This window comes from Ctenocephalides felis, unplaced genomic scaffold, assembly GCF_003426905.1.
Source record: "Ctenocephalides felis isolate EL2017-DRISC unplaced genomic scaffold, ASM342690v1 CF-g0.4_SCAFFOLD_03571, whole genome shotgun sequence".
NCBI classification, from domain to species: Eukaryota; Metazoa; Arthropoda; class Insecta; order Siphonaptera; family Pulicidae; genus Ctenocephalides; species Ctenocephalides felis.
In genome coordinates this window covers 14605441-14619568 of record NW_020539725.1, presented here as the reverse complement: position 1 = coordinate 14619568, position 14128 = coordinate 14605441, and the positions used below count along the sequence as shown (strand labels likewise).

General features: G+C 28.0%; 2 protein-coding genes across 2 annotated transcripts; both read left to right on the top strand.

Annotated features, from left to right (window-relative positions):
• Positions 1 to 1850: 1850 nt before the first annotated feature.
• On the top strand, positions 1851 to 4177 carry LOC113385670 (reticulon-4-interacting protein 1, mitochondrial-like). The gene is made up of 8 exons (XM_026623514.1): positions 1851 to 2273; positions 2371 to 2576; positions 2661 to 2792; positions 3206 to 3277; positions 3335 to 3447; positions 3517 to 3586; positions 3659 to 3859; positions 4070 to 4177. Exons 1-8 carry the CDS (start codon positions 1988 to 1990, stop codon positions 4175 to 4177), a joined length of 1188 nt encoding a protein of 395 aa, XP_026479299.1. The 5' UTR covers positions 1851 to 1987.
• A 2968-nt stretch (positions 4178 to 7145) lies between these two features.
• LOC113384521 (pre-rRNA-processing protein TSR1 homolog) lies at positions 7146 to 9641 on the top strand. The gene has a single exon (XM_026622250.1). It carries the CDS (start codon positions 7244 to 7246, stop codon positions 9581 to 9583), a length of 2340 nt encoding a protein of 779 aa, XP_026478035.1. The 5' UTR covers positions 7146 to 7243; the 3' UTR covers positions 9584 to 9641.
• Positions 9642 to 14128: the final 4487 nt, after the last annotated feature.

The window sequence follows — 14128 nt, the reverse complement described above, 5'->3', positions numbered from 1 at the left end:
TACATATAAAATTATTAGAACTGGGCAGGACCATTATAGCAATTATTATGCAAATTGTAAATTAATTATCTTGCAATTCAAACAATTAACATATTTGACATACATAAGTTTCATATCAGGTTAGCGATTATTCTTTGACTTAAATCTTCTTAATAGTCCCAAAAAGTTTTAGCTTTTTTTACTTCTTAATAAAGAAGTATTGTGATAATGCAAAACTTTTAATAGATCTTGTGCTGAAAAAAGTCACATCTAGTATACCTAAACATAGGATAAGTATGAAGAAATGTGGTATATAATATAAATAAAAAAATTCCATTGATAAGTGTATTACTATATGTTTTTACAATATAGTATATATTAGAAATGTAATGGATGAGATTGCCTATCTTTTATACTCTAACGTAATTAAAAGTATAAATAGACTATCATTTAATGTACTGATATTTAGTCAAATGGAAAATTTTTGTGAAAAGTTTTATCTATTACATCTCTAATATATGAGTAAGCATAATAAAATATTGGATTTATGTAAATAAGTATTATGAAAGTCTGTCAGAACTAGTTTACATATATTATCTATTTCGAATATAATGATTGCAATTGTATAGTAATTTTATAGTTATTTTTAGTACAATAGGTAATTAAATTTACAAACTATTATTTGCACATGAACACAATGCTCAATGATATATTCTGATATTGTGTCCTGACATATATTAAATATAAGTTCTCAATATGACTTAACATTGTGTTTTAATAACAAGTTCCATGCTTTTCTTCACATATTTCCGACTGCTTCTCAAATTCTTCCAGAGACGGTAAATATTCATATAGTGCATTTATTGCGTATGTATTTTTCTGATTCTGGTAATATTTTCTTTTCTCGTGTCGAACTTTTAAGGCATCTTGCATTTTCCATATGAACGGTGCACATTTGCAAATTAAAAGTTTAACACAGCTGTAATAATGGACATAAGATAAATGAATTAGTATGATTCGAAACTAAAACTAAATAGAAAACTCATATAGGTGTTGAATAGAGGTCTTATATTACAAATTAGTTATCATGTTAGTTTCATGATTGAGTTAGATATCATCTATATGTGTCAAAGTATAAGTGCTGAATCAAAATTCAGAGTTTCTATTTATGAAAATCATACCCTATGTCTTCGTGAGCTGATCTTCCGGTTGCAATTTCTATTATAGTGTCAGGTAAACTTTTATCAGTTGCTATGCTCAACAATTTGGCTGCTCCTTTAGGTGGAGACTCAATGATCCAGTCGAGTGGAAGGTTTTGAGTTTTTCCTTTATTATTGTAATTGTTTGGTGACTGCAGTAATTCTTTTGGAAGAAGTGAAGAACTTAACTTAAAAATAAAAGAATTGTTAAAACTATAATAATATGATAGTTTTGAATCTGCAAAACCATGAAAATTAAAAATGTTGAAATTTATGAAAATTTTCAAATATATATTATAGTTTCTGTTATTTTATTAAAAATGCTTGAGTTGGAAATACTTTTGAATATTTTGATGAAGTTAAATTTAAAGAGTATTTTGTTATAATAATTAGAAATATGAGACAAAATATTTATATATAAATTTTATGGAAATATTTATATATAATTTTTTTAAATATGGTTGATTATAATTTACTATATTATTTTACTGAACATTTTGAAATACTCGATTATTATATTATAATTTATTAATTCTTATTTCAAATTTTGCGCCATTAATTTGAATGCCAAAATCAGCGCCCTCACGTCTGAGTGGAGAAACCTTTAAGTATTCCTTCTGAATATATTCCCGAAAGGGCAAAGTATTATTGTTTCATCTGGCAATACGATTAAAATTCAGTACTCTTTTTCAAACGTCAGATTCACTGTGATTGTTTTTATTGCTTAACGTGCTTAATCCATGACTTAATTATATATATCTTATTAAATCAATCTGATATTTCGATTATTATTCATATTTAGGTAATATATGATTTTTTCAATAATGATGCGGACCAATGCTCTGAACAAATTATTGAAGACTTTTCCAAGTTGTGCAAAAAGACCACTGTGCACAAATGCTGTAAACGTGAATGACATAGAAATTAATTACACCAGAAAAAGAAAAATGAAAGCATGGCATATTCATTCTTATGGATCGTTAGATGAAGTTAAACTTTCAGAAAAGTATAGGACTCCCTTCATTTCACATTCTAAAGATGTTTTGGTTAAAGTCCATGCTGCTTCAGTCAATCCTATCGATGTGGCTATGTTAGGCAGGTATTAAATCCATTTATTTCATTCTATCATGTAGGTCCTACCTACTTTTACTCTCTTGACTATCAGACAATTTTGTTATTAACTATTTAATAGGCGGATATGGGTCTACACTTCTTAATGTAATGCGTTGCAGTGAAATTGAATTCCCTCTATGCTTAGGCAGAGACTTCTGTGGTACAATTGTAGATGTTGGTCAAGAAGTCAATCGTAAAATTTGTCCTGGACAAAATGTTTGGGGTGTAGTACCAGTACAATTACAAGGATGTCATGCAGAATATGTTCTAGTTCCAGATAATTGTGTCAGTTTATATTTTAATTTTATATCTCATTTTTCAATTCAGACATTCTATTTTAAAATGAGATTAATCCAATTTCTTTTTTAGATTGCTTTGAAGCCTGATTTTCTTAGTGATGTTGAGGCTGCAAGTATACCCTATGCCGGCCTAACTGCTTGGAATGCTTTATTTAGTATTTGTTCAACTTTAACACCAGGTCATGGACCACGAGGGAAAAAGGTAATTATGAAAAGTTTTTTAGTAGAAGATACATCTGCAAAATTATTTTTATGTACACCTATTATTATATCTTCATAAGATGCATTTTTAGATGAAAATGACCCTCTAATATATTATATTTTAATGTCATAATTTAAATAAATATACAGAAGTATCTTTAAATTCAATTTAAGTTGTTTTCTATGCGCTATTTTTTTATCCCTATATTTCAATTCTTATTTAATACTACCATTAACTCTCTGATCCTATTAAGGGTAATATAAAATATTATATGAATTTAAAAAAAAAACTGTTTCTCTTTCCAAGTTTTGCCAATTCTGTTTTGTAATCCACTAAAATATGCATTTTTATAAGATTAAAATAATTCTTATTTGAATAGTAAAATATAAAATTTAAAATAAATTTCTTTTCAGGTTTTAGTGTTAGGGGCAGCAGGTGGTGTTGGGTCATTAGCAGTTCAAATGTTAGCAGCGGAAAAAGTCAATGTAATTATTACTGACAATTATTTCAAACAGGATAAAATATAAAATTGATATTTTCAGGTAATAGCTGTTTGCAGTAGTGATGCAATGGAATATGTTTCTAAATTAGGTGTTTCAGATGTTTTAGATTATACGGCAACAGATTTTAGTCAGAGTATTTTTGATAAAGGACCGTATGTATTAATTGTTATGTTGCACTATACATATCGCTACAATTGATTATATGTATATTTTTCTTCTAGATTTGATATTATTTTTGATTGTGCTGGTTTGGGTCCTCAAGGAGCGGGAAAATACCCTTGGAAATATTTGGTAATTGTTTTTAATACTTTTATCATATTTCACATAGTTTTTATATATTTATAATATGATGTTGTTTTTTAGTCTTATATAACTTTATCTTCACCTATGCTAAGAAATACAGATGAATTAGGAATGCTGGCTGGAATGGTAAAAAATATATCCAACTTATTGGAACCAAATATTAAATCATATTCTTCGGGACAAGGTGTGATACATTGGGCTTTTTTCAGGCCAAGTCTAGAAGGATTGATATATCTTAGGGAATTAGTATGCTCTGAAAAGGTTAGTTGAAATTAAATGTTTTTTAAAGGTTTTTTAATTGCATTTTAATGTAAAAGTAATCATTCAACTGCTTTTTATCAGCATGTTATCAGCATGAAAATTGGTTTTGAAAATGGGGACAAATTGTCTCATTATTATTTACTGCTTTACTTTATCACCATTTTTTTGTAATTATTTAATTCATTATTTAAATTTTTTTAATCATTTCAGTTGAAGCCTTATGTGAATGAAGTATTTCCTTTTGATAATATTCCTGAGGCCTATAAAAAAGTTTTGGGAGGACATATGAGAGGTAAAGTTATTGTAGAAATGCCTTAACTAAATTATAGTTAATTAAAATAACTATTTGTTACAAAATTATTTAATTTATATTCCTTTATATAGTGTATAATATTTATAACTTTATTAATATTGTATTATAATTGAAATGAATCATTATTTACTAACTTGTATTTCTTTAATAATTAAATAATTTTGTTAAAATATGTTATGGGTGATATATCTTTCAAGTAGAATTTTGATTTTGTACTGTTAAGTACATAATAGGTAAACAGGCTTTAAAAAGTGCCATTCTCCAGCAAATTTGTAATCACAAATATTTTGCGAAATATTTACTAAAATTTCTTATTTAAAATTGCATTAACTCAGATATAATAAAAACCCATACTTAATTATTTTCCCAAAGGAGAAGTTGGTTTTCTTGAAATAATTTGATATGCTAATTTTGATTACTCGACATTTCAAGTCATTCTGAATTGAATGAGATCAAATTTGGAAAAAGTATGTATGCGTGCGTCGATTTTGGACCTTTCGTCGATATTTACTCAAAACCGCCGGCTGGACAAATTTCAAAAGTTTAAAAGCCATTCAATGTTATTCTTTAAGTACTGGCGTTTATCAGTTTTGTGCGACGATCGGCCCAGACGTTTCTTTGTAATTAGCAGAAAAGTGTGAAATAACTTATCCACGGTTTAGCCCACAATATTTTATCAATTCCGGACCATTTCTTTGTAATTAAATGTTGATTTTTTTTTTGACGATTTTGATGAAACTTTGTAACAGTAATGCAATTTTTAATCAATTTCAGGCTGTTTTTTTTCATAATTAAATTTCAAATTAATTAATATTTTTTACTGATGATGTTGATGAAACTATAGATTTTGTAGTTTGAAATAACATATTAAAATATTATAGGCCTACGATAAGCGGTCAAATTAATCAAAGTTTAGAATTTCGCGCAGCGATTAAGCGATTCTAATCAGAATCTATGCCGAACATCTATATACGTCTTGTGTTCAGTAGCTACTGATTGCTCATATCTTAAAAAAATACATTTTTAGAACGCGAAATGAAAGAATGTGTTAAACAATTTAATTTATTTTTATTTGTACAATTACAATTATTATAAGTATGTTTCATTGACTTTATTTGGAACTCGAATTGTTTAATTTTTAGTGCAAGCGAAAATGTTATTATCAAAATAAACAGCTGAACATTTTACTTAAGTACCTGAATCAATTCTTATTGATTCCCAAAATCAAAAATTTAATCTTGAACCTTGAATGAACCATATTATGGGCTATGCGGTCAAGTGGGATAAATACAGACACAATGGTAACATCATACAATGTTTCAACTGCCAATCCTTTGGACACAATGCATCCTATTGTAATTTTAAATTCAGATGCATCGAATGTACTCAAGAACATGGACCGAAGGAATGTGCAAAAAAAAGGAAGATCTTCCACTGTACGTTAATTGTTCAGAAATCTAGAAATAAAGCAAAAACTAGAAGAATTGTTATCAAATATTAGATTGAGACACCAGTACATCCCTGCTCCAGCACCGAAATCTTTGACAAGGCAGTTCAATGCTGTACTATCAAATTCAAGACAATTTCCACTATTATTATTATTAAGTTGGTTGTTTATAAACCTATTTGTTTACAAAACACACACACACACACACATATATAATATATATATATATATATATATATATATATATATATATATATACATATACATATACATAAGGCAATTTGCCTTAAGGCAAAATGCATTTACAACCAGTTAACATAGCTAGAAGTTAACATAACTAGAAGAAATTATTAACAAGGACAGGAAATTTTATTCGGAATGGCTCATTGAAAATACATTAACGATTCATATTGAAAAAACTAAGTATATACATTTTAAACAAAAAAATGTAAGGAAAGAACTAAAATAAACATTAAAATAAATAATACAGATATAGAAGTAGTGGAATATATAAAATACTTGGGCCTTATAATACACGAAAAGCTAACATGGACAAAACATATAAATGAAATTAAAAAGAAGATAGCGGCATTAACAGGAGCTTTGAAAAGATCAATTTTTTGGGAAACAAATTAAGATTCTGATTTTGAAAGCGCATATAATTTTCATAATTTTATATAGAATAAATTCTTGGAGTCAAACAACTAAAGCTAACTTAAATGATTTACAGTGAATAGTAAACAAAGCCATAAAAATATTATATAATTTTTCATATTTAACACCCACCAAATACTGACAAACAGAAACCAATAATCATTCACTAAACAACATAAATAAAATAGAGAAATGCAAACTAATGCACAAAATTAAATATAACAGAATTAAAACACGTACAACAATAGACACAAATCAAGATATACACGAGCACTACACCAGACAACACGAAAATTTTCACATTGAACATAATAGAAAGAAGAAATTAAGAGGAAATGTGATATGGAGCGCAAGTAAAATATATAATGAACTGCCAATCGATATAAGAATACCAGTGACGACAATAATTTCAAAAGGAAAATAAAGAAATTGAATATTGAATAGATATTAAAAGATATTTTAATTATTCTAAATATTATATTATTGTATAATGAAATTGACAAATTATATATAAATATGAAATTTGTTTTCATAATCTCTCATACCAGTCAACTCCTGTCTGACTGAGATATGAAAATAATAAATAAAAAAACATAACCATAATGCATATCACAGATAAAAGAAGAGTATAATGAGAGTATATATGATGCTTTTATATATTATGCTGTAATATATATTTTTTTATATTCATATTATGATTACTATGATTGATGCTATGATGATTATGAGAATTTAAATTCCGAAACGTTGGTTTGGAAATTGGCCTAAACTTAATTCTCTAAATAAATTTCCTCACTCCGAATCACATCGGTAGTCACAGGCAACACTTTTTGTCGTGCACATGGTGAAATTGGATTTGTGTATAACCTCAACTAGGTTCTTAAAATGTCAAAATGTGTCGTTGAGTTTGTGCTAAATTAGTTATTGTCCATATCTTTTTGATATAAATATATATTATAATATTTCAAAAATGTCTCCTCAAGCGGTTCACAGAGTCGGCTCCTTAAAACAAACTAACAAGTCTCACAAAACTGGCAGACACCGTTCCAAAGGTTCAATAGAAGCAATAAAAAAAGGTAAAGTAAACAAAGTAAAGATATCTAAAAAGATCCATGCATTAACGCGCATTGAGAGGAAAAACCAAGCGCAACAAATTCGTAAGAACACCCAAGATTCAGTTAATAATAAAAAATCTAAATTGGGAACGCTGAAGGGAGCTCCATTTTTAGTCGCTATAGTACCTTTGAATTTGGATATAGACTCTAAATCTGTCGTTTCCTCCTTATGTTCATGTGATGAAGAAAATATTGTTACATACTCAAAATCCGGCGTTACACATATAAGCTCTAAAAGATTTAAACAAAGATTTTCATTTGTATGTCCTCCGATTGGCCATGGTCTTGAATTTGGTGTCTTGGACACTCTTAAAGTAGTTGATACTGTAATGTTTATTACATCTGCAGAAGATAATCTTTGCATTGATGACTGGGGATTGGGTATATTATCAGTTGCAAAGGCTCAAGGTATTCCCACAAGTATAGTATGTTGTTTGAATATTAACTCGTTGAAACCAAAAGAGAAAAATGAATTACGTCAACAAATAAATGATTGCCTGAATGTGTATATACCAAATGAAAAAGTTATAGATTGTGGCAGTGTATCTGATAACCTTAACATTTTAAGACGTATTTGCACTCAGAAACAAAAATCTATTCTTTTCCGTGATACCCGTCCTCATCTTTATGCAGAGAATCTGGAATTTATTCCAAATGCTGATAAAACGGGTACTTTAAAATTTACAGGTTTTTTGAGAGGAACACAATTAAATGTAAATGACTTAGTACATATTCCAGGCATTGGAGACTATCAGATGAATATGATAGAATCTACACCTGATCCCCATTATTTTGAAAAGTTTACAAATAGCGGTGATTGTCGAATATCAGAAAGTTCAGTTTTATGTGTAGCAAATCCTTCCTTACAACAATCATTAGAAGTAGAAAATATTCCTGATCCTATGGATGCCGAACAGACTTGGCCCACTGAAGCTGAAATTGATGAAGCTAAGCAAGCATTGAAGGCCAAACGATTGGTTAAAACAGTTCCTAAGGGTATGAGTGAATATCAAGCTGCATGGATTCCAGATATTGATGAAATCAGTGTTAGCGATGAGGAAGAAGAAAACTCTGATGGTGAAATGTCTGTTGATGATAATGCATCTCAAGTAGATGAAAACAATGAGTCAGATTATGAATCTGAAGAAGAGATTGAAATTAATACAGACAAATATGATACAAATTTCAATGCACAATCTGAGGAACAAGATCTGATGAAATTGCGCGCTGCGAATGAGGACCGGCAATTTCCTGATGAAATAGATACCCCTATGGATATACCAGCTAGAGAACGTTTTAGAAGGTATAGAGGTCTAGAGTCTTTCAGGACATCACCATGGGATCCTAAAGAGAACTTACCTACAGATTATGCAAGAATATTTCAATTTGAAAATTATGATAGAATGCGTAAAAAGATTCTCAAAGTAAGAGAAGGAGATGTCAGTCCTGTGCAACCTGGCATGTATATAACAATACACATAAATAATGTGCCACAACATATGGCTAAAAAGATTTTGGGATATGCTGTTCCTGTGGTTGCAATAGGAATGTTGCCACATGAACAGAAAATATCAGTAATGAATGTAAAATTAAAACAAACATTAGATCATAATGAACCCATTAAATCTAAAGAAAGATTCTTAATACAATGTGGTTACAGAAGGTTTTTTGTTAATCCTATTTTTTCAGAGCACACAAATGCATCAAGACACAAATTCCAAAGGTTTTTCCAACCTGAAGATACAACAGTTGCTACTTTCTACGCCCCAATACAATATAGTCCTGCTCCTGTTCTTTGTTATAGAATAATGAGTGATTTTTCTTTAAAATTGGTAGCTACTGGAAGTTTGATTTCCTGTAATCCTGATAGAATTATACTGAAAAGAATTGTTTTATCTGGACACCCATTTAAAGTTAATAAACGATCAGCTGTTATTAGATTCATGTTCTTCAACAGGGAAGATATTTTATATTTCAAACCGTGCAAGTTACGTACAAGGGCAGGAAAATCAGGTCATATAAGGGAACCATTAGGAACCCATGGGCATATGAAATGTGTATTTGATCAGCAGATTCAATCACATGATACTATATTTTTAAATTTGTACAAAAGAGTATTTCCAAAATGGAATTTTGAGCATTGCACAATAAACCACATTAACACTGATGTTCCAGATGAAATGATGCAAGATTAATTAAAATTGTTATAAAGAAAAATGAAACAGCCTTGTAGGTTTTTTAATAAACCTATCCTGTGGCCTATTTCGGCTGAACGTGTCAGATGACAAATTTAATCGAATGCTTATAATTATATATATTTGTATATATACTTGATTATAAAATAAAATGATGGATTAAAGTTACGAACTCGTTTTATTTAATTTAAATGTAGGAACTATAATAATAGGTACACTTAGGTATTTATTTTTCTTTTTTTTTTAAATATAAGGTTAAATAAATTGATATTTCACGTTTATTGGATTCATATAACTCTATTTCTTTTCATATTCAAGATCATTTGGTAGCTACCAATCAAGTTTTATATTTGTTAAATTTGTTTGCAAAACAATTTCTCTTTGCATTTAAAATTATTATTTGATGGATACCGAAAGGCAGAAAATTAGTAATTAAATTCCAGTATTTGAAAATTCAAAATGATGTGATAATTACCAATCTAATTCGATTTCATTAGCTTTGTCTGAGGATATAGACAACCCATAGACAACCTATGTTACTTAATATAATTTTCTGTAAAAGGTTTGCTATTCGAGTCGGAGTTATTGCAACGAATGCGTAAAGATCATTGAATATTTTTGGAACAAAAGCAGTCATAGTAGAATGAAAAGGTTTAGAAATAATCTCGAAAAAATTTAAAATTATTATTTTGTGTGTTTATTATATACTAACCAATTGAGCAAGGAATATTATGGTGTTAATAGCCAGTGCGCCAATTTTTGATCCACCTAATCCCAATAGACGAAAAAATCCTCCGAACATAGACTCTCCATTTGGCTGATCTTGTTGATATTTGTTTGAAGATGATTTCTTTCCAAATGCCTGTGATACCAGGCGAGCGATTGTTGATGCATGGTCCAGGCTGAACATGTTACTAGCCATTTTCAGACCTAAATTATAAAATATTGGTTTAATTGCAGTTATTAATTAAATGCAATTATCAAGATTATAGTTAAATTAAAAGATGGTTTTATAATTCTTATATTTTATAATAATTCTATATATAATATAACAGAATGGATATATTTTTGAATATATATGGTAACAGCCATCAGAAAGTCGAATATAGAATAACTAGGTGTTAGTGGCATTTTCTCTTAAGACAAGTTGTATAAACGTTCCCATATGTGTAAATATATTTACTATTATAATAGTCTTCAGAGATTTAGCATCTTTTAAAATTGTGATGATAAATATTTCAACTATCTCTATATTGGAATAAAAGATTTCATCTTTAAAACTATTGAACGCAATTTCCAATTGATATTATATAGGTTATATGTTTTAATACTATGATATGCATAATAAATTGCAAAGATTGTCCTGTATTATACATTAATAAAACGAAGTTAAAATTATAAAAAAAACGAGTCGGAGCACTTGCATTTTATCAAAGATGTACACATTAATAAAACATATATTATACACTTAATTCACTTCTGATTTTTACTGATAATTTTATACTCATTATCAGATAATAAAACTTGGAAGAATATTGTATGTAAAATAAATATTTATAAAAATGATTTTACAAAAAATAAATTTACGAATAGTCACAAAAACTGGACATGATTCTTACATTTTATTTCACAATTTTTACAAATAAAATTATCATACACAGTCAGAAAGAAAATTTCCGATGAAACACAAACATATTATAAAACTATTATTCAGTCTAGCAAAAGTTAAAATTATAAAAAAAACGAGTCGGAGCACTTGCATTTTATCAAAGATGTACACATTAATAAAACATATATTATACACTTAATTCACTTCTGATTTTTACTGATAATTTTATACTCATTATCAGATAATAAAACTTGGAAGAATATTGTATGTAAAATAAATATTTATAAAAATGATTTTACAAAAAATAAATTTACGAATAGTCACAAAAACTGGACATGATTCTTACATTTTATTTCACAATTTTTACAAATAAAATTATCATACACAGTCAGAAAGAAAATTTCCGATGAAACACAAACATATTAAAAAACTATTATTCAGTCTAGCAAAATGTGTTTAAAATTTTTTGACTTTCAACAATGATTTGCAGTGAACTAAACTTTTTCAAGAATTTCATAGGTAAAAAGTAAATTCTTATATATTAATGTATATTATTTTTGATTCTAATAGTTCCTGCAGAAGGGTACAGTTTATATACCCGAAACGTAGAAAATATTTGTACGTGAAAAATTAAAAAAATATATAGTTTTTTGAGAAAAAAATGAGGTTTTACGTTCAAGATATAATACGCGTTTTTAGTTAGTGAATTAACTTTTATGAAAATTGGTTGAATCATTACCTGATTGAATTTTCTCAAATATACCGGAATTTTTCCGTCCTTCACAATTATTATAGCACATTAATACGAGAAATGTTATTACCAATAAATATTGTAAACGCATTTTGCAACTACCATAAACTTTTGTTTAATGTTTATTTCTTGTTGAAAACTTTGAAAGAAATGATCAACACTTATGACTTTGAAATTACGGTTACTGAATAATTTATTAAAACAACAGGGCGCCTGAACATTTTCGTTAGCTTGATAATCAGATCTATAGTATGAAGATATAGCAGATTGAATGAATTATTGAATATTATAGAATGAATTAATTATTATTTTTTAGTTTCGATGCCACAATAGACAACATTTATCTATGACTAAACTATGACCATCATATGAGGTGCTCATTCACTAATCCTAATCTAAGCTCATTTATGCTGAAAAATAGGCAAAAAATCTCTTGATCACTCATATATCTTTTTTTAAATATTATTTTTATGTTTTGTAAATTGAACACCTCAACATTTTATTAGACGTTTTACATATCCAAGATGAAGGCTTATTCTTTAAAGTCATTATTATCTAGGAAATGAATTTACATTACTTTCTGATATTCAATAATTAACTTCCCGTAGGGTAAGTTATAGTAATCGCAGAAAAATCGAAAATGAAAATGTTTATATATCTTTACGTTTCAGAGGTTTCTGAATATTTTGGCATACCTTAGAAAAAATGGATGTATGTGTGTGTGTGTGTGTGTGTGCGTAGTAAGAATGTGTGTGCGGATACAAATTTTCGTCGACGATTTCGGGAACACGAATGAAGCAATTTGAATAATTTAAAAAACATTCGATCCGTATTGATAAGGAAACGTGCTGATTAGTTTTTGGCGGAGGTAGGTCTAGCCGTTCCGAAGATATGGGGCAAAAAGTGCCAAAAACGGTACCTCAGTTTTTAATAGAACGGAGCGTCCGATTTTAATAATTCAAAAAATATTTTACTTGTATTAACAAGATGAAGATTTGATCAAATTTTTATAAGGCAGGTTTAGCGGTTTCGGAGATCTAACGAAAAAAGTAAAAAAAAATGCCATTTGGCGGTCAAAAATGATCATTAGACGTATGCACATCAAATTATCAGATATTTTATAGAGATTTTACCAATAAGTAAAAATTTTGTTTAAATTCCTATAGGTTCCGTACCAATTTTTACCCGTTAGACAGCGACGCGGCGCTTACGCGCTTTATATTTTGTCTCTATGCATTTAAAGCAGTACGATTGCTTTGAAAAAAAGTTCAGATCTTCCAAAACATGTCAAAATATAGAAAACAATTTTTTTTTTTTTTTAAATTTAAAAAAATAATTTTTTTTTTAATTTTTTTTTTTCAAAAAAAAGTATTTTTTTGTCCAATTTATAGTCTCTCAAAAATCTTATTTTTTCGAAGTAAAATTTTTTCAAAAATGTATCGTTTTTAAAAGATAATAATTTTTGGTACGGGAAGTTTCAGCAATTTGCCTTAAGGCACGATGCCCTAATTGCCTTAAGACAGAATTCCACTTACAGCTAGTTTATTTATTCAAATTTAAAGTAATTCAATAATACGATTTTTATAATTTTTACTTGATGTTTGCTTATTTTTTCATTTCTCAAACATGAATTTTTATACTTTTCGTGAATAGTCATTCGCTTATTTTTTTAAAATTATAATAATTCTTCAAATTTTATTTGCTTAAATGTATAAGTTTATCTTTAATTCAATTAATTGTTATTGAAATTACATAAGTCAGTCAGTTGAACTGACTACTGACTACTTAACTACTACTGAACTACTTTAGTATATACTAATACTAAAGTAGTAGTATTTCTTACGACTTTAATTTGTCGGAATCATTTGCAAGGTTTATTTTACATTTTACCGTGGTATTATATTTTATTTAAAAGTTTGGCTATTCTGTTAGTATTTTAAAACACCTCTGTTATAACAGTCTTGTTACAATTATCAAGAAAAGTGTCACAAGTATTTGCTAGAATATGTATGACATTTTTCTTAGTTTTGCATTCGGAGGATTATTTATAATATACAAAAACATTAACTTATATTTTATTATTACTTTGTCGTTCCTATTTTACCCTATTCCTGTAAACAATTGTGTTTTAAACGTAAGTTTATTGAAATAATTTATATATTATTCGTAGTTTCTATAAATTTTT

What these genes read in the sequence shown, in the direction of transcription:
- LOC113384521 (XM_026622250.1), top strand. Translation starts at nt 7,244, where the DNA reads ATGTCTCCTCAAGCGGTTCACAGAGTCGGCTCCTTAAAACAAACTAAC.
- LOC113385670 (XM_026623514.1), top strand. Translation starts at nt 1,988, where the DNA reads ATGATTTTTTCAATAATGATGCGGACCAATGCTCTGAACAAATTATTG. An exon ending in TATCGATGTGGCTATGTTAG is followed by an intron (nt 2,274 to 2,370) that starts GCAGGTATTAAA and finishes ACTATTTAATAG; the next exon opens with GCGGATATGGGTCTACACTT. An exon ending in AGTATTTTTGATAAAGGACC is followed by an intron (nt 3,448 to 3,516) that starts GTATGTATTAAT and finishes TTTTTCTTCTAG; the next exon opens with ATTTGATATTATTTTTGATT.